The 18,698-nt window shown below is 33.6% G+C and overlaps 4 protein-coding genes across 8 annotated transcripts; 3 read left to right on the plus strand and 1 right to left on the minus strand.

Annotated features, from left to right (window-relative positions):
• Window positions 1–1,249: 1,249 nt before the first annotated feature.
• On the plus strand, window positions 1,250–2,728 carry LOC119635710. The gene has a single exon (XM_038030682.1). The coding sequence runs from the start codon at window positions 1,515–1,517 to the stop codon at window positions 2,592–2,594; it is 1,080 nt and encodes a 359-aa protein (XP_037886610.1). The 5' UTR covers window positions 1,250–1,514; the 3' UTR covers window positions 2,595–2,728.
• LOC119635711 (aminoacyl tRNA synthase complex-interacting multifunctional protein 1) lies at window positions 2,654–3,845 on the minus strand. Its single transcript, XM_038030683.1, has 2 exons — window positions 3,601–3,845; window positions 2,654–3,533 (listed from the first exon to the last, which is right to left on the minus strand). The coding sequence occupies exons 1-2, from the start codon at window positions 3,757–3,759 to the stop codon at window positions 2,730–2,732; spliced, it is 963 nt and encodes a 320-aa protein (XP_037886611.1). The 5' UTR covers window positions 3,760–3,845; the 3' UTR covers window positions 2,654–2,729.
• Window positions 3,846–8,486: 4,641 nt separating this feature from the next.
• Window positions 8,487–17,617, plus strand: LOC119635724 (guanine nucleotide-binding protein subunit gamma-1). Of its 4 annotated transcripts, none has more exons than XM_038030705.1 (2): window positions 8,487–8,573; window positions 16,489–17,602. In XM_038030705.1, exon 2 carries the CDS (start codon window positions 16,511–16,513, stop codon window positions 16,718–16,720), a length of 210 nt encoding a protein of 69 aa, XP_037886633.1. In that variant the 5' UTR covers window positions 8,487–8,573; window positions 16,489–16,510; the 3' UTR covers window positions 16,721–17,602. The 4 variants fall into 4 exon arrangements, with proteins under 4 accessions (XP_037886633.1, XP_037886635.1, XP_037886634.1 ...); XM_038030707.1 differs by having other exon boundaries at window positions 8,494–8,585; XM_038030706.1 differs by lacking the exon at window positions 8,487–8,573 and adding an exon at window positions 9,720–9,954 and having other exon boundaries at window positions 16,489–17,617.
• On the plus strand, window positions 8,489–15,795 carry LOC119635723 (heparan-sulfate 6-O-sulfotransferase 2). 2 transcript variants are annotated; one of them, XM_038030703.1, is made up of 2 exons: window positions 8,489–8,573; window positions 14,001–15,795. In XM_038030703.1, exon 2 carries the CDS (start codon window positions 14,062–14,064, stop codon window positions 15,517–15,519), a length of 1,458 nt encoding a protein of 485 aa, XP_037886631.1. In that variant the 5' UTR covers window positions 8,489–8,573; window positions 14,001–14,061; the 3' UTR covers window positions 15,520–15,795. The 2 variants fall into 2 exon arrangements, with proteins under 2 accessions (XP_037886631.1, XP_037886632.1); XM_038030704.1 differs by lacking the exon at window positions 8,489–8,573 and adding an exon at window positions 10,180–10,251.
• Window positions 17,618–18,698: the final 1,081 nt, after the last annotated feature.

The following is an 18,698-nucleotide window of genomic DNA, read 5'->3' on the forward strand; positions in this document are numbered from 1 at the left end:
CATTAGATTGCTGAACCATTTAGGGATAATAATGACCCGGTCCTACTTCGATATCTTCAAACCTAGGTGTAGTTGCTTATTTAAGTGAAGACGTTTGGATTACAACCATGAACGCGAATATAATTTGCTTACTTGTATTTTTTGTTTTTCTTGCCCTTTGCATTAAAACTAATTTTTCCTTTCTTTTAATTTTTAAAATTAATTTAGCTTTGTTTAAAAACTGATACCGAATTGTTTTCATTTCGGAAGTTACAGATGTCTGCATTTTTTTGAATATATAGTCTAGGAAGTTGCGCGTTATGGAATGGACAAAGATGTGTAAACAGTCAAAGCTTCGAAAAAGCCCGGTTTGAAAACTGCAGATTGAGCATCCGTAAAGGGTTCCAAGTAATGTCCTTGAAAAGTTAGACTTGAAATAATAATCCTGGCAAGCAATTTAGGCGATGTTTGTTGGTTCACCAGTGTAAATTTAATGCCAATATTAACAACATTCTTTGATCCTTTTGCAAAATAAAGTGCATTTGTTTTGGTAAGATTGAAGGGCATGACAGACGTCATAAAAGAGCTAGGTTTCGGCAGCAAGGTTGATAGCATTACGAAACGCTACAGGTGTTAAATCTAAATTAAACACGGCTTAAAGAATAGAATTGCGACAAAAAAAAATGCTACATCGAATGTGGTGGACCAATGACATGACGGAAGTTGGCGATTATCTTTCTCTTGATATTAGTGTCGAATGAAAAGATTCCTATCTTTTACAACTACATATTTCGAATTTTTTACAGATTGAATGTAAAATTCTATAGAATATGATCGTGAATATAGTTTAAGTATTTCATTTATTACAAAACAATATTTCTTTAAAAGCATAGTATATTTTAAAAGCATTATTTATTTCAGTACATCTTGTGAACTGATTTAGTATAAATGCTCAAAAAATATATAACAAAAAATTGACATTAAATATTAAATTCTTAAAATATCTTAAATTTGAAAATTATATTAATATTCCAAATCTTGTTCGCTGAAAACGGGACATGGGTGCAATGTTTGGATAGAAAATGATATTTTTGTACTTTTGAAATAAGCCTCCATAAAAATGTTTGGAATGTAGTGGACGCTTGTATAAACAATTGCGCTTATTTTTAGCGCATCGAATAAAGCGTCAATCTGGTGCAGATTTTTTTAACTGTCAGTTTTCAAAAGAAGAGTTTTGGATAAAAGCCTTGCTTCGCTTAGTTAAAAGCTTAATTTATTTAAGTCACCTCCTTGTCTTCTTAAAATGTTCTTATTTCTATCTGTGTAAAACATTTCGCGTAAAAAATATATCTAAAATTTTATAGGAGAGAGAGAGAGAGAGAGAGAGAGAAAAAAAATAGAGTTATGTTGCTTTCCTTTGTTCACTTTTTTGTTTAAGAAAATAATGCTAAATAGATTAACATACGTGTGCTTCATATAAAAACTAAACTAATGAATAAAGCGAAAGGCTATAAATTTTAAAAATAATAGTAAAAATGGACAAAAACAAAGTTGTGGATAATTTAAAAGATGCCAAAGATACAGTGCAATCGGCGGAATCCGCGAATGGAATGCCCAAAAAGGAAATCTCTACTAAGGAAGCCTATTTCGCTAGTCTGAATGAATGGGTAAAGCACGCTAATATCTCACAAAACGCCATGGCTTTGTTTCCATGGTATCTAATGAGCACTTACCCTCAAGTGTTTCAGCAGCACACAGCGCTTGCAACGCTTTGGAATTTTCCAACAGTCGCGACAACAACAACGCAGCAACAGCAACCATCACAATCTTCATCAAATCAAGGGAATTCAAATCAAAACGTTAATCAGGCAGCTGTCGCTAACATAATGGGCCGTATGGGAAATGTTGGTTTGCGTATTCTGAGCGATCAGTCTCAAATAGAACTTATTAATCTTACGGGAGGCTATGAATATATTATCGCACCCTTTTGGAAACGTGCCATTGCAGAAATCATAGATATTGCGATATTGTTGATGTTTAAAATCAGCATAATTTTTGTGGCGATGAATGTCTTCGATTTGCAAATGATGTTTGAGTTGGATAAAAATATTTTCAATGACGCTGTAGAAAAGGAAGACTTTGCTGGTTTCTTTGTATTCTTTATGGATTTTTTAGCCTTTTCTTCAGATCTGCTGTTATTGGAAGCATTTACAAAAATATTTGTTTGTTTGTATGAAGCCATATGGACGGCTTTGCCAAATGGAGCAACTCCAGGGAAAATTGTAATGGGTTTAAGCATTAAGTATGTGGAAGCAACGTATCCACTTCAACAACAACAGCAACAACAACAAGCGAACATCGGACTACCATTGCAACTGGCCTTTCCACAGGCTCGTGTGCAAATGCGCGCATTACTCTTCCCAGCTGAAACGCTAGGCTTTTGGCGTGCGTTTATGCGAGCAGTGGCAAAAAACATGATTATTAGTTTGCTATTCCCCGTGTGCTTCTTGATGATTTTCTTTAAAAGTAATCGCACGGCTTACGACGTTATGACTAAAACTATAGTGGTTGAGAAACCTTCCGAACAACCCCTTCTTAGAAGAGACTTACGTTAAAACTAGTTTTTTGTTGCCATGGAACAGGTCCATTGATGTTCTTATTAAAACTAACATGCTTGAAGCAGAAGAGTTGTTTCTTTATTGTATATAAAAATCAAATAAAACAAAAATTTGAAAATTTAGCAAATAAACTTATTTGACTTGAACATTTTTTAAAGTTTGGGCGAGTATCTGGCCTTTCCCTGGTACATGCAGGGGGGAGCCTTTGAAACAAGCCACTAAAGAGTCATTGGTTTTTAAATCTGGAGCACATGTTTCAAAGATTTTCTTTTTGGGGTTTAGTTGCGCATCGGGTTCTCTTGGAAATCCCTCGCAGTGCACCAGATCGCCAGGCATAGCATTTTCAGGCGGACTTAGCACTTCAATTTTATCTGTGCTGGAGGCACACATAACCATGCCTTCTGAAAGAATTCCTCGCATTTTAACTGGTTTCAGATTGCATAATACAACGACCAAACGATTTTCCATTTCTTCCAAAGGCACAAACTTGACCAAACCTGAGATAACTGTGCGTGCTTGCGATTCTCCACAATCGATTTTTTCTACGTATAAGCTATCAGCGTCGGGGTGACGCGAAACTTCTACAATCTTACCTATACGTAAATCTAAACGTCTCACATCTACAGGCACTTCAATTATTGCCGCATTTTTTGTTTTTTCCTGGGTTTTCTCCTTTGTTACCTTTTTCCCTTTTTCCAATTTTGTTTTTTCGTTTTCCTTTTTTTGAAATTGTTGTGGCTGATTATCTGTGCTATCATCACAAGATGCGGTATTTAAACTACGTGTTCCGGGCAGGGGAATTTGCTTTTTGCCATTTCTGCATTCCAAAGCAATCAACTCAGCTTTAACCGATTCCACCTGTTTTTGCAAGCGGGCGTTTTCTCCCCTAAGCTCGCTTTTCTTTCGATTTAGAAGCTCGGCTTGAATGGCTGTTAACTATGGAATAGCAGAAATATGTTCAGCAAATCTTAACCTAGATATTCATTTATTACAATCTCCAAACCTCGGATTTTAAAGCATCCACTAATTTCATACTCTTATTGTTGTTTTCTATAACACTTTCCAACGAAATCATTTTTAAATATTTATGTGAGCAATAAGCATTTAAATACGTTGCAGAATGAAAAAGGCTGGAAACGTTTGCAAAATTACGAGAGTACATGAAAACAATATTTCTTCTTCTTATTTTTCTATTCAATAAATCAACAACCGAAAATTCGCTTTTGTACAATGTTTTTTGCCTGAACTTTAATAAATTTAGGGTTAATTTTTGTTATATAATTATTATTATCAATAAGTCAAGTCTGGCAACTGACGCGCGCGAGATCGTACGCTTTTGTTAGTTTTATTACTAAAATTTTTTATGTTTTCGTTTTATACGTGTTTAAAACTGGGTTTATGTAAATGTATAAAAGCTTTGAACGTGTAAAGTGTAAAAATTTATTAATTACATTAAAATTTTTGTGATTTTCATTTTGGTTCTTGCGATTAGCACTTGTGATCGCAAATGTAAATCTCTCTCGAGTCTTATCTAGTTTTTTCTTTTTTATTTTTTTTTTTATTTTCTTCCTTTGGTGTGAATAGCTTTTCTCTTGGCTGTTTACCGTTGCTTTAGTAGTTTAGATCTTACGTGTAATTTAAGAAAAAATTTAAGAGAAAATTTTTCTTATTTGTATTCTCTCTTTTTTCGGGCTTCCAGTTTGGTTTTGCTTTCTCTTGTTCTTTTTCTCTCTTGTGACAACGTAACGGAGAAGTTTTATTAAATTTCTTAAATTTGTAGATAAACTTAGAGTAGTGGATTCTTTTGACTTTTTTTCTTTCCTAATAATTCACTTGTTTCTTTTCGTTGGCTTGACATGGAGTGCTTATATACACCATGTCCCGCAAAAATAGGCCCGGAATCGGATAGATTCGTTTCTTGTTGGCTCTGCGAGCGCTTTGGTCATGCAAAATGTGCCGGTATTATCGGCCGTGCTGCTGACGTAGTCACTGACCCTTCCAAAGGCTTAAGATGGTCATGTCCTGACTGTGGGCAGCGGGGCATTGATTTCTACAAACTTTTCACGGAGACGCGAAATGGTTTCTCGGAATTGAGTAGAAATCACGGCTCCTTGTGGGAGATGTTTGAGCTAATTAAGTCTAGGTTTGATGAGTGCCGTTTTATTGAGCACTCATCTTCTACCAAAACCAGAAAAATAACTACTCGTAGCGTAGCGTGTGGGACGTCACCTCTGAGTTCCTCTAAATCTGATTCGTTGGTATAAGTTACCGCTCCCTCTAACTCTAATGTGAACGTTAATGTTTCCGATATTGTCGAGTCGCTTGGTAACAAAGTAGTTACAAACAAGCCGGCAAATCCTTCCGTTTTAAGCTACGCTGAAGTGGCAACGGTGTCTCCGCCCAGGGCCGCCACTCACTCTAATCAAGCGCCATCGCCTAAAAATAATAAAGAGGAAAATAAATCATCCTCTCTCCCTGGCTGTTCGAATGTGAACTCTGGTCACAAGACCGGGCAAGTCGCGCAAGCTGCTGGTGCAAGGGCGATAACGCCATCTATATTCTCCCCAACTCTAAAGTCCCCAACCGCGAACCTTCCTGTTCCAACTAATGATATTTCCTTGACGGCAGTTCCTCCCAGAAAAGCAATATTTGTGTCAAGATTGGCACCTGAAACATCGGTGGATAACATAAAAAGTTATCTGGCGGCGAAAGTCCCATCAGTCAACTTAAAGTGCGTTAGCATTTTCAAAATGGCTCCTTCTCAATCTAGGGCAATCTCCTCTTTTAAAATACTAGTTCCGTCTGAAAACAGTGATATGTTGTTAAAAAAACCACTGTGGCCACAGTAGGATCCTTGATTAAGGAATTTATCCCTTGAGATCGTCCCCGTAATACCAAAGCAATAGTCTTGTCGCCTTCAAAAAACTAAATGTTTCTTCAGGCCCATTATCTCTCATTTATCAAAATGTAAGGGGTCTTAATTCAAAAATTCGTTCTACTTTTCTAAATTCAGTGAGCACGGAGTTTTTCTGTTTGACCTTCACCGAAACTTGGCTAAAACCCGATCTTCATTCGTCGGAACTTTTTCACAATTCTTTCCAAGTTTACAGAAATGATCGAGTGAATGGCATTAGTGGTAGTGTATTAATTAATTGCCATATCTGCGTCAGTCCCGTCCAATTCAATAGAATTTTCCTCTTCTCCTGACGTTGAATTTATCGCCATTCGTGCGATAATGCCTAATAAACAGCTATTTGTAACCTGCTCCTATATTCCCCCAAATTCTGATATCTCCATTTACAAGAAACACGCTGTCTTCATTTGTGAAGTGGCCAAGCGGTCTAGACTTAACGATTTGGTCGTTGCATTGGGTGATGTCAACTTGCCTCAAGTCACTTGGTTTAACAGTGATTGTCATCGTTCAACAATACCTTAAATCTAGCTATTGCTGCATCTACTCCGATCAAGCAGTGCCGACCTCGAAGCAGGTGTCCCCCTGGTTAAAAAGACAATTAAATATTACAAGAATAGAAAAAACACGCTATTCAAAAAATATTCGAAAAGTGGTTCTGCGCTCGACTATTTAGCTTACTCGGTGCCGAGGCATAGATTTAACTCCCTCAATAACCATTATTACTGCAGACACCTTCAGTTCATTAAATCCTCTCTGTTTGCTAATCCTAAATACTTTTTTAAATTTGTTAACTCAAAAAGAAAAATTTCCACATATCCCTCTCATGTTTCTTTTAATGGCTCTGATTCCTCGGGTGATTTTGTAATCTCAAATCTGTTTGCTGAGTATTTCCGACGAAACTTTTCGATTGCTAATATCGATTTATCATCAAACTACCCATATCCTATAAATAACTAACTCTGTCTCAATTCCTAAATTGGTAATTTCGGAAGATGACGTTTTTAAAGAGTTGAGTTCTCTAAAATACAGTTGCTCGCCTGGACCTGATGAAATTCCATCATGTGTACTTAAATCTTGCGCTGTCGAGTTATGTGGTGTGATCTCAAAGATTTTTAACATGTCCTTGTATTTAGGTGTTTTCCCTTCATGTTGGAAGAGTAGTTTCCTTGTTCCTATCCACAAAAGTGGAAGTAGACAATTTGTTGAGAGCTACGGAGGCACAGCCAAGTTGAGTGTCTTGCCCAAGTCGTTCGAGCGTATTGTGACTCAGAGTTTGGCTTTTGGCACTAATTCGTATATTTCTCCACACTAGCACGGCTTTCGGAAAGGGCGATCTACAGTCACTAACTTGTTAGAGTTTACTTGTCATGTTTTCAAGGCTTTTTCTAGTGGCTCTCGTACAGATGTGATATACACTGATTTAAGCAAAGCGTTTGATATGGTTAACCATAACTTACTTATCTTTAAACTCCAAGCCTCTGGCATTTAGTGAAATGGATAAGCTCTTATCTGCACAACAGCTCCTTCAAGGTTTTGTTCAACTTTATCACCTCGGATGAATTCCCCGTTATATCTGGCGTACCTCAAGGAAGTCACTTAGATCCCATTTTATTTAATTTATACGTTAACGATCTTCCATCGGTGGTTAATTCCAGCCAGATCTTAATGTATGCTGATGATGTGAAACTGTTTTCCTCCTTCGCTGTTGAATCCCAATCACATTAATGTAAGACGCTTTCTTTCTCAAGAAGACAGTCATTCATTACTCAGTATTTCATAGATTCGCATACGTTGGAGGACATCGATTCGATCACAGATTTCGGCGTTCTATTTGACCGTAGGTTACGTTTCAACTTGCATATTGAGCTCTCGATAAGTAAAGCTAGGTCCGCGCTTGGTTTTATAAGGAGGTGGTCCAAAGAGCTTTATGATCCCTACATTACGAAAAGGCTGTATATGTGTTTGGTTAGACCCATACTCGAGTATGCCTCTGCTGTTTGGCCCCCTTCATGTAGATTCAATTGAATCTGTTCAAAAGCAATTCTTGCTGTTTGCCCTTAGACATTTGGGTGGGGATCCGATTGCCTCTCTTCCTCCATATGAAAATAGGTTGCTTCTGCTGTCCTTACCGTCTCTTGAGAAGCGTAGGTTTGTTCTTGGCGTTTCTTTTGTAATCAAAGTAATAAATGGTGCTATATACTCGTCTTTATTACTTGGTGAAATAAGCTTTAATGTCCCTAACCGCTTCCCTAGGCCCTTTATCTTGGTTAAGCTTAGTCAGTGTAAATATAATTATGAGCTGTTTAATCCGCTCAGAGTAGCTTGCAAGAACCTAAATGACGTCTATCTCTTATTCTCGCTACCGGACTCTTTAAAGTCCATTAAAGCAACATTGCTTAATATGCGCGATTTACCCATGTCTTACTTAAACTAGCTTTTATCCTTAAAATTCGATTGGAAAATGAATTGTTGTTAAGTATTATCGGTTGCCAGGCTTATGCATGTTTGCGATGGCTTAGGGGTTCATTTGCAATTTGGTCCTGTACCGGTTGTATGGCTTGTACTTGTTGTGTGGCTCTATGCTGGTTGTGTACATGCTTTTTTTTCTTTTTTTTTCCGTCTTATTTGTTTTATTGTACTTATACTAAGTTTTATTATTAATTTAATATAAATTTTGCTTTAAGTGCCAATTGAACTCGACTGTTATTTGTTTAGTCGAGTTTCATGTATAAGTAGAATTAAATTAAATAAATAAATAAGTACTATAATATGAAATTTATACAAAACAAGAAATAAAAATATGATAAAAAGCGCCATCTAATGGTACTTTAAGCAAAATAAAAACTATTTAAGTACATGGTTACCGTGTTTCTATTTAAAAATTCCAAATTTTTTACTTAATTTATCATTTCTGCAGAACGGCAACTCTGGTAGTAGTTATTAAATTATTAAAAGAGAATTAGTAAAGTGTGTGTGCGAGTGTGTTTACGCGTTTGATTAGTGCTTGTCTGGTGCGGAGAATTTTTTGGGCGTGTTTCGGAAAATTGCAAAGGAAAAAATCTGTAAGCAAAAAAGTAATTTTAGAAAAAAAAAGCTATATATAAAGTCAATAAATTTAAGAACACAATCATCCTTCACTGTCTTCAGAACTAGTAAAACAATAAAGAAAAATATTAACGTATGTTTATAATTTATGTGTATGTATAGCAATCTCTCACTAAAAAAAACTTTTTTTCTTTCTTAAAAAATATCTTCTAATTAGTGGTAGTTCTGGTGAAAAACGCATTTTTTCCATATTTCTCTACTTGACAACTTTTAGTCTGAAATTAATTGTTTGGTGAAGCACCCCTTTCCCATTTGCTGCTTAACTTATACACTATTTCCTATCATCGCAACTTCCTTATACTATTCCTCAACATCACAGTAGAAAAATTTTCTCTTCTTGTAAGTTTATATGATCTGTTATGTGATTGCCCTACCGCCCTAACGACATCATTAAAATAGTTTTATTAAACAAGCAGATAAATGAATCGCTATTTTTATGTTTACAAACACCAACATGAAGAAAAATTTACATTCAAAAATCGATTTTTTTGTATTTGTTGTATAGGGTAAGGGAAAGTTTATGAAAAACCTAGTTAAGCTATTTTATTTTATTTTCCTTTGTTTTAACAAAAAAAGAGGCAATGCAAGTTTTTCTTTTCTTTTTTTTTTTTTGGTATTTCATGCATTTGTAAGTATGGGTATAATACGGTAATACCAAATTTGGTATGACCTTCTGCTACTGTTGTTGTATAAGTGCTGTTGTTGAAATTTTTACATTGTTTCACATGCGGTCAGAACAAAAAAAAAAAAGGAAAAAGGCTGACAACACAACAGGCTCTCCAGTGGGTTAATTAACGGTTTCACACCACACACAATAGCATTTAAAAGAATAAACAAATTGCAAACGTTCGCATTGCACTTAATTAGTGAATAATGTAGAATTAACGCGCAAGACATTGCTTCAAACTAAGCTGGTATGTCGCTAAATTTAGTTTCCGGATTAATAGCTAATAAGCTGGAGGGGGACTCTTGTAAATGTAATTCGTATCGAGCATTAAAGTTGCGAGATATGTTCTTTTGTCGTCAGTCGTTGAACTCTTTTTGAACTGTTGTTGCTGCTCAAAGCATCAAACGAATAGTAATAAAACAGAAGTAGTCGAAGTTGGCATTTTCTAATTTAAACTTACATATAAAGTTATACTATTGCATAGACGTCTCTCGCTTATCACATTTGTGTAGCACGGTGTCGATATAATACGTAACAAAATTGGCGAATATTATAATACGGTTGCGATACAATATGATTTCAAAAAATCAAGTATTGGCTTCTATTTCGATTTTATCGTTAATACGAGGAGTTTCAAAGAACAATGAGAAACAAAAATAAATAGATTAACTGTAATTTTTAATGAAAATTAATTTTGTGATTTCATTATTTTTTGAATATATATTTAATTTTGTATTTCATCGTAATGTTGAATTTCACACTTTTTTTTTATAAAAACTCGAAGTTACTTTTCCATTTACATGTACATTTCGAACGACATTTCATAACAAACTTTTTTTCGCAAAAGTTTATATCTTAAGGCTTGGTGTCTATACAAAATGGTGCGCGCATTGCATTAATTTACATTACTTCAAGGTATCTTATAACATTGTTTCGATACCACTCGAATGGGCTTTCGATACATGACGGTACGGTTTTTTTGCTTTATATCATATATAAACTTAAATTATGTTATTCTATATATGCGATATTTTACTTTTAGATAAAGCAAGTAAGAACATTATAGCTGGGCAACGCCGATTATTACATATCCCACACCAATTCGCCTTGTACAGTCATTCGCTCGTTTTAATAATAAAACACCAAAATTGAAAATGGTTCGAATCGGTCGATTTTTCCGACGACACCCCATTCGTAGGGTTTCGGAATTTGGTGTGAAAACTTTGGACCAACATGGGCAAGTTTTTGAACCCCCTCTCATATAACCACACCTATGAAAACTAATGCTTTATAGCGTAAAAATGTTGAATTTCCAATATTTCATGGTGAAAATTGGCTCATAGTAGTAAATCGAAAATCTACTTTACCGAATTTGGAACACATAGGTCTATTTTTTGGATACCACTGCATATAAGTATTCTCATGAAACCAAAAAAACATATATGCCAAAAAAACGTAATTGTTAATTTTTTTGTGATGAAAATTTGTTCACGATGGTAATTAAATAAAAAAAATTAAGTGAACTTAATTTCAACCACATGGATCTAATTCTTGGCCCCATACCATATAAGATATCTTATGTTATCTTAATAATTCGTAGGAGTGTTTCAGTTAAAAATATTAACCATAGGGAATTTGCATCACGAAGGGCTATGTTGTTTTTTGGAACACCACTTATATGGGCGCCATCACGAAACGCAAAGTCTTATACCGAGAGATGCGGACTTTGCATGAAAGTAATGTGTACTTTTTGATGTATTGTTACCTAAACGAACGAATAATTGCTCTATAGGGTATATAGTGGCTGGCGCTGCTCTACTATAATGTTCTTACTTGTTTTTAAGCAATGTCATGCGAAAATTGGACATCATGCAAGGTGTTCTTGATAAGTTCATTTTCTTTCCGAAACAACGAATCCGATAGTTACGACTCTTTGGCGTCTCTTTTATTTACAGTAAATAACAGTTAGAAGTCTGAAAAATTATATTGTTTGTAAGTTAAGTACACTTTTTTTTTTGTTGATAGTTTGTGGAAATAATTACATAATTGAAAGTTGAACTTTTCGTATTTGATTACTCCCTCAGAGGAGGCCTCCTGAAGGAGGCCGTAAATTCTATTCTACTCTAAGTAAGAGCGTTGTTAAATAGTGTGATAAAATTTGACAGGCAATTCAATATAATCGACTGCCGTCGGTGGCAGTTTTTTTTTTTTTTTGTGTTTTACAGTTAATTGGAATTTTCTAGAGAAATACTGGAGTCGAAAAAGAATGGGCTATAGTTGAAAATTATAGAAAATTATTGCCGTCAGGCAATTCCTGTTTCTTAAGAAGCTAACATTTTAACGACTTGAACATGACAAACAGGACGTAACTTAAAGGCGACCTCAATTAAGAAGTAACCCTAGTTAGAGTAATTTTGGAAAAAGCCCTCAGTCAATTAATTATTTCCTTTTAAGTTTTGTTAAAATTTTCTCTTCAAATTTCAATTATGCATCTCTTTAAGAATTCGTTCGTTGCCCATCTTCCAAACTTCCATATGTTTTTTTCCCAAGAAAGTACTCTGAAATGAATTATGCCTGAAATGCAATTAAATAAGCGCTTGAGAGTTTGTCTCGTTGCTTAAATTACGATTACGACATCAACTTCTGATTTACACTCAGATTGTGGTATTTTTTTGGGACTAGAAGACGCACTGGACGATAAGACGCACTTCAAATATATAAGATGGTTTTCAGAAAATATATAATTTTAATATTACTTTCGAATTAAAATTTTTACTTATTGTTAACATAGCTCGTACTAGCAATGTTCAGTTCATCATCACTCTCGATACTATCACCCTTAAATTTAGAGACGATTTATAGAAAAAATATTTTAATATTATTCTCGGACCATAACACCTACCCAAAATTTGAGATAATTTTTTTCATAGTCCGAAAAATGCGGTAACTTAAATTATAATCTCAAGTTTTCCCTTGGACCTCTAAGCTGGTATTTTATACATCCAAGTCCAATTTTCTAAAGGTCTACAAGGCACGGCCCTCTAATATCTTAAAATTGCCTAAAATGCCGTCTCAAGCGTATATGAATTCGGCATTAATTTATAATTAAATCTTCATTCCGTATAAATCAAACACAACACGCCTTCTCTTATCCAATATATATGTATATATATAAGTTAAAGTTATCCTTATACTTGTCGTCTAAGAATAGTTGCATGCTAACTGCTATGATCTCCTATGTACAAACTAGTAATACGCATCAAGGATTTTCCCAAATTTGTGAAACTTGCCACGTTTACACCTAATACTAGCTGGAGCTGACGTCCAAAAGAGACAACGTAAAATCTCAAATAATATAAATTTTATTGATTTATAATGTATTTTTTTTGTATTTTAGTGCCACACAATTGTTTAATTGTTTATTGCAAAAACAAAAAGCAAATAGTCTGACAGCCACCATTTAGAGAATGAATACTCTTGCATTGGCGTGACAAAATCAATTCAGTTGATTGACCTGTCCATTGTTGAAACTTGCTTCAAGGCTCTATTATTTGTTGTGCTTTCATATTTTCCTGTGTGACAGACGTGCTTGCGTAGTGGTTTTTTTAATGTAGTACAACCATCGATTCTATCGATTGCAACACTGTTTCTAGCAAAAATTGATTTTAGCACTGATATGTGAATAGGAACTTCAGACCAACAAGAATGAGAACGAGCTTAAACATTTTTAGAGGAACTCACAGGACACAATGTCCTGAACGTTAGCTTCTGTACGAATGCAAAGACTTTCTTTCAGATCTTTAAAGCGCTTTTTAAATATGGCGATTATAGGGAGTACATTACAGTCGCCAAATGTTCGCAATTGCGCTTCAAAACCCACATAGCATGTGTATATCTTCCATGCGTGGGAAACAAGATTGACCACCTCTATCCATATATACCTATCGTGTATATATGTAGATCTATATGTTGAAAAATGATTACGATTTCCTAACTTTTTCCACCTCCACATTAGATTTTAAGGTAAATTGTTACAACTGTTGCGCTTACCATTGACCGATTCAGGTTATAATTATTTCGTCTGTCCATGTGTCTTTGAATCAAAAAGCTGATAATGTAAGAACATTGCCAGTCATCCATGGAAGCAAGAAATTAATCTCAAGCCCACAGAAAAATATTCGTTAACATAACGAATTTAAATATCAAAGTCAGCGAAAGCTTTCTACTACATATTTTCATGAGACGCTGGATATCCAACCTCCTTTTGGAAGAATATTGAGAACAACAATAATCTAATAATAGTTTAGTTACGAAATCTATTTATTTAAAAGTACGAAAAAGAGAAGAAGAAGAAAAGAGATTAATTAGTGGTGGGTAATGAAATGACTAATCTAAGCCAATTATAATGTCTCTTCTATTTAGTGTTATCCCTTATCTGTGTTAGCATAAGTGTTTTGACTCTTCTTCTTCAATCAGCATTGCTTGAACATTGGATTGTACGCTAATTTTTTACTAAATTTCATACATAAATATAAACAATGTTTTTAATATGTTGTCATATAACGCTACACGCAATGTGGGTTATGAAGGGTTGTGTTATGTGGGAAAGAATATCCTTCTGATACCTTGCTTTAAGTTATAAAACCAATATTCATATCTGTTTCTTTCTCTTGTGTTGGGTTAAATATTTGCTCTTCGATATTTTGTAAATTTATAGAAAAAGTTGTACAGATTTATCCATCTGTTGGACTTACATTGTTTTCACATTATTATGGACGATGAGCCTACTAGTCGAGGATATGCCAAAACACGTTTCGGTGCAAGTTCATGGTGATTTTTCTCTACTTCTGCCTAGTGGTTTATACGAAATCAAGAAAATGGAGCCACGATTCAAAATACGTACAATTATCATATTCTGTCTATTCTTGGCAATGGCCGGAATCATTGGGTTCGGTTATTTCTGCCAAGATCAGGTTTGCGCTTTAACGAAACGTAGCATGATTTTGCAACCAGATATATTGGCATACAATGGCCGAGCTCAGCCTTCAGACAGCAATACAGTATGGACGGATGAGCATCAGCCAGCACCACCATTACCACCATTACCACCATCACCGCAACATATGATAAATGAACAGCAAGAAAAGCAGATGATGATATCATCGATCACCTCAGCGTCAACGTTAAATGTGAAAAGCGTACAACAGAATGTTATCTTTGCGAACGCTGGTCTCAGTTACGAAGATGTACTGAATGATGATTTTCAATTCGATATGGATGGCCATGACGTGATGGTATTCTTGCATATACAAAAAACTGGCGGCACATCATTCGGAAGGCATTTAGTGCGGGATCTAGATTTGAAAAGACCCTGCGAGTGTCAGCGGCAACGTAAACGTTGCTACTGTTTCCGTCCACATCGCAACGAGAATTGGCTATTCTCACGCTACTCCACTGGTTGGAAATGCGGTTTACATGCCGACTGGACTGAATTGACAAATTGCGTAGATTTGGAACTCGAAAAAAATGAGGGAGAATCCGCTAAACGTAGATATTTTTATATAACATTACTCAGAGAGCCCATAGCACGCTATATGTCGGAATATCGTCATGTGAAACGAGGAGCTACATGGAAAGGTTCACGTCATTGGTGTTTGGGTAGGCAAGCTACGGCAGATGAATTGCCAGCCTGCTATAAAGGTAAAGATTGGTTAGATGTGACCTTGGATGAATTCGCTGCTTGTGAATCAAATTTAGCGGTTAATCGGCAAACAAGAATGTTGGCCGATCTCGCATTGGTGGGATGCTATAATAAATCGTCGATGACGAGCCACGAACGAGATCGTGTCATGTTGGCCAGTGCTAAAAGAAATTTAGCGGCAATGGCCTATTTCGGCTTGACGGAATATCAAAAGATATCCCAATATATATTCGAAGAGACTTTTAATTTACGTTTTGCTATACCCTTTGAGCAGCACAACACCACTGTATCCGCCTTGGCCATACATAATCTGAGCAACGAACAAAAGCGACGCATAAAAGAATTAAATAGTTTAGATATTCAATTATATACGTTTGCCAAAAATTTATTATTTCAAAGATTTGAAACATTGAAAGCTAAAGATAACGATTTCGAGAAACGTTTCGCCAACTTAGGCAATATTTATTATAAGCAGGGTGTCACGGAATTCAATTGGGATAGCAACATTGACGATACCGCCAGCACGGATCATTGATTATAATATTCTTATAGATTCAATCAAACTTCATTAACAATAATAATAACAACAACAAGAACAACAATAAAAACAACAACAGCAACAGTAATCACAAAAACAAAGAGACTTTAACATAACCATTACTAATCATTGTCGACATCATTATCATCGTCATTATCATTATTACTAACATTAGCATTATGTTTAATTACACTGTTACACCAAAAATTAATTTAATTTAAGATAAAATTAAGCAAAATTAGATTTACTTTATGATTAAGTAAAAAAAAAAAAACAAAAAACAAAAAAAAAGGGAATAATTCTCACCATAATATTGTTTTAAAAGTTTTTAATTTCATTTACGGCGGTACGGTATATTTTGTAAGCTATATAAAATCGGAAGAGTTTAGTATTCATTTCTTAGTATTTTAGAAATATAAAGCGAAAAAAAAAAGATCTAGAAATTAAAACAAATAAAAAGAAGCACTTCTTTCATACAACAAGATAACAACAACAACAACAACAACGAAAAGAAATTAAGGTCGCCTCCGTTTTCCCAACACATACACACACGCACACACACAATCACTGTGGGCTGTTTACCAATAAGGGAATCGAACACAATAATTGAAAATAATTTTCATAAAATTTTTTGTAAAAATAAATTAATCCTTGATTTGAGTTCGTAGAGTTAAAGTTTTCTCATTTAAAAAAAAAAAAAAAAAATCATTTCAAAAAACTAAGGTGACTGGTTCATATTTTTACATCCATATATATATATATATATCTATATATATATACGTATATGTATATGTATATACACATATATAAAAGTAGAAACAATCATGATTTGATTCACCCATATAAAATATATACGATCATCGTACGTAGAGTATAATAATAAACGATGCACACAGATTGCATTCTTTATTAAATAATTTCCAAACAAAAAAATTTCACACGTTTCATCTATTCCTATAACCCTAGGTTTTGTAATTAGAAAGCAATTATGGATGTGTCATCATCATTACAACAACAACGTATCATTGTGGAACAATTGAGACGTGAAGCAGCTGTCGATCGTCAAACGGTATCCGAATCATGCGCGGCCATGATACGTTATATAACACAACATGAACAAGAGGATTATCTATTGACTGGTTTCACCAGTCAAAAAGTTAATCCATTCCGTGAGAAATCATCATGTAGTGTATTGTAAATCAACGAAGTCATAGGAGCAAAATGGGTATTTATTATATATAGCATGGCATCGCATTGTGTGAGATTTGATTCAACGAATAAAAAAACCAAAAATAAAAAAAAATTTCAAAGCTTACTCCTTGAACATGAAGTCAAAGGACCTTCACACACATACAAAAAAAGAAAAAGAAACACCCGAACAAACACACACACACACACACACACACATGTAGGACAAAAAAGGGTTAAAAGTATTTGAATCTTAAACCACCACCATTACGATGATAATATGAAAGAGAAACACAACACAAATATATATATGTATAAAATAAAATAATAGCGATAAATATTCCAAATTATTACAACAAAGACAGATCTACAACAACATATGCACATTAAGCATTTCGAGACAATTTAATAAAATAACCCTACGGATATATCTACATATATCTACACCTATATATACACTTACACTTGTCTATACAATAATAATTATAATAATAATAAATGGTTATAATAAGAAAAAAGAAAAACTGTATTTTTGTGAATGGAGAAATGAAAAAAAAAGAAGAAATATAATAATAAATAATATGCAAGGAACAGGAAGAGGAAGGAAACATTGGAAAGACGCTGAAAAAGTCAAGTTAATCTTATGAAAAAGCATACATATATATAAAGAAAATAAATACAAATATTAGCAACAAAATATATCGTTTGTTAAACAAAACAAAAACTAAATCTGAGGAATTTATAAACGAATAAATCAATTACAAAGCGCTTCGTATTTAATTAACAAAACAAAAACAAACAAAAAAAACAAATACACGGGATACATATGAACGATGCAAGCCACTCCAACAAAAATTGAATGAATTCACACAAAAAAAAAAAAAAAAAAATTAAAAAAAAAAAAAAAGAAGTAAACATTTTAAGTTTTGCTCGACTGCTATCGCAGTCGGAAATTCTCAAGCCAAACCGACTTAGTAAACATTTAAACTCCTCGTACATTACAATAACGAAAGCAAACATATAACCTCTTTGAAGAAAAGTTCTTAATTTTAAAAACCCCTATACAAATACATAAAACTTGGCATTATTTATCACAAAAAAAAAAAAAAAACAAAATATTCACAAAACGCTCTAAATCAAGTCATTAGTTTAGCTTTCATTTCATTTCAAATCTTAATTTGGGAAGTTTTTTCACAACTCAATTACTTTCCGTATTCTTATATATATATTCAAAAAAAAAAAAGAAAAGAAAAACACAAAATATTTATATATCGTATTTGCGTTCTTTAAGAATTTTATTAAATATATTAAATTAGGTAAGTAGCAATTTTCATCCCACGTTTAAAATTTTTATATAGTTGCTACAGAAAATGATTGAAGCTTTAATTAATTGATATAATAATACATATATAAAATGATCAATAATATGAACGAAATGTAGATGTAGTTCGTGTTTTTTGCCCCTATTTTCCCTTAAACAATAAATAATTATCTATAATATACGGTCAGCGGATAATTAAAATTATTCTTATATTTATATGAATATCGTATTAAGAGAACATTTATTTAAAGAAAAATAAAAAAAAAAATATACAGAAAAATTAAATAACATTTTTTAAGGAATGGTCTTTATTTTTTGCAAAAGCATTTGTTTTAATTTAGAGAAAAATATATTGAATAAAATCCGTTTGAAAATATTAATAATAATAATAAGAAAAAAAAATGTTTAAAAAAAATGTTAATAACTTAAAATAATATTCATTGTTTAATTTTTTCCCTTTAAAAGCTAAGATGACTGAAATGTTATTTTACATTTTTTCTTTTAAATTTTAATTAACAGAAAATTTCGGTTAATATTTTGCTGTCGTGAGCAAACAGCAAAAAATTGAACGAAATACAAATCTGCAGAGATTTTCTAATATTAGTTAAATTAAAAATAAATTTTTTTTTTTTTTTTTAATTTTCTATCCATTTATTTTATTTATTTT

The sequence above is a fragment of the Glossina fuscipes genome, unplaced genomic scaffold, assembly GCF_014805625.2.
Source record: "Glossina fuscipes isolate IAEA_lab_2018 unplaced genomic scaffold, Yale_Gfus_2 27, whole genome shotgun sequence".
Taxonomy (NCBI): Eukaryota; Metazoa; Arthropoda; class Insecta; order Diptera; family Glossinidae; genus Glossina; species Glossina fuscipes.

Bases quoted from the DNA above. Each gene is read 5' to 3' on its own strand.
- LOC119635710 (XM_038030682.1), top strand. From the start codon at position 1,515: ATGGACAAAAACAAAGTTGTGGATAATTTAAAAGATGCCAAAGATACA.
- LOC119635711 (XM_038030683.1), bottom strand. From the start codon at position 3,759: ATGTACTCTCGTAATTTTGCAAACGTTTCCAGCCTTTTTCATTCTGCA. The intron at 3,534-3,600 runs GTTTGGAGATTG...GCTATTCCATAG, and splicing joins TGGATGCTTTAAAATCCGAG to TTAACAGCCATTCAAGCCGA.
- LOC119635723 (XM_038030703.1), top strand. From the start codon at position 14,062: ATGAGCCTACTAGTCGAGGATATGCCAAAACACGTTTCGGTGCAAGTT.
- LOC119635724 (XM_038030705.1), top strand. From the start codon at position 16,511: ATGGATGTGTCATCATCATTACAACAACAACGTATCATTGTGGAACAA.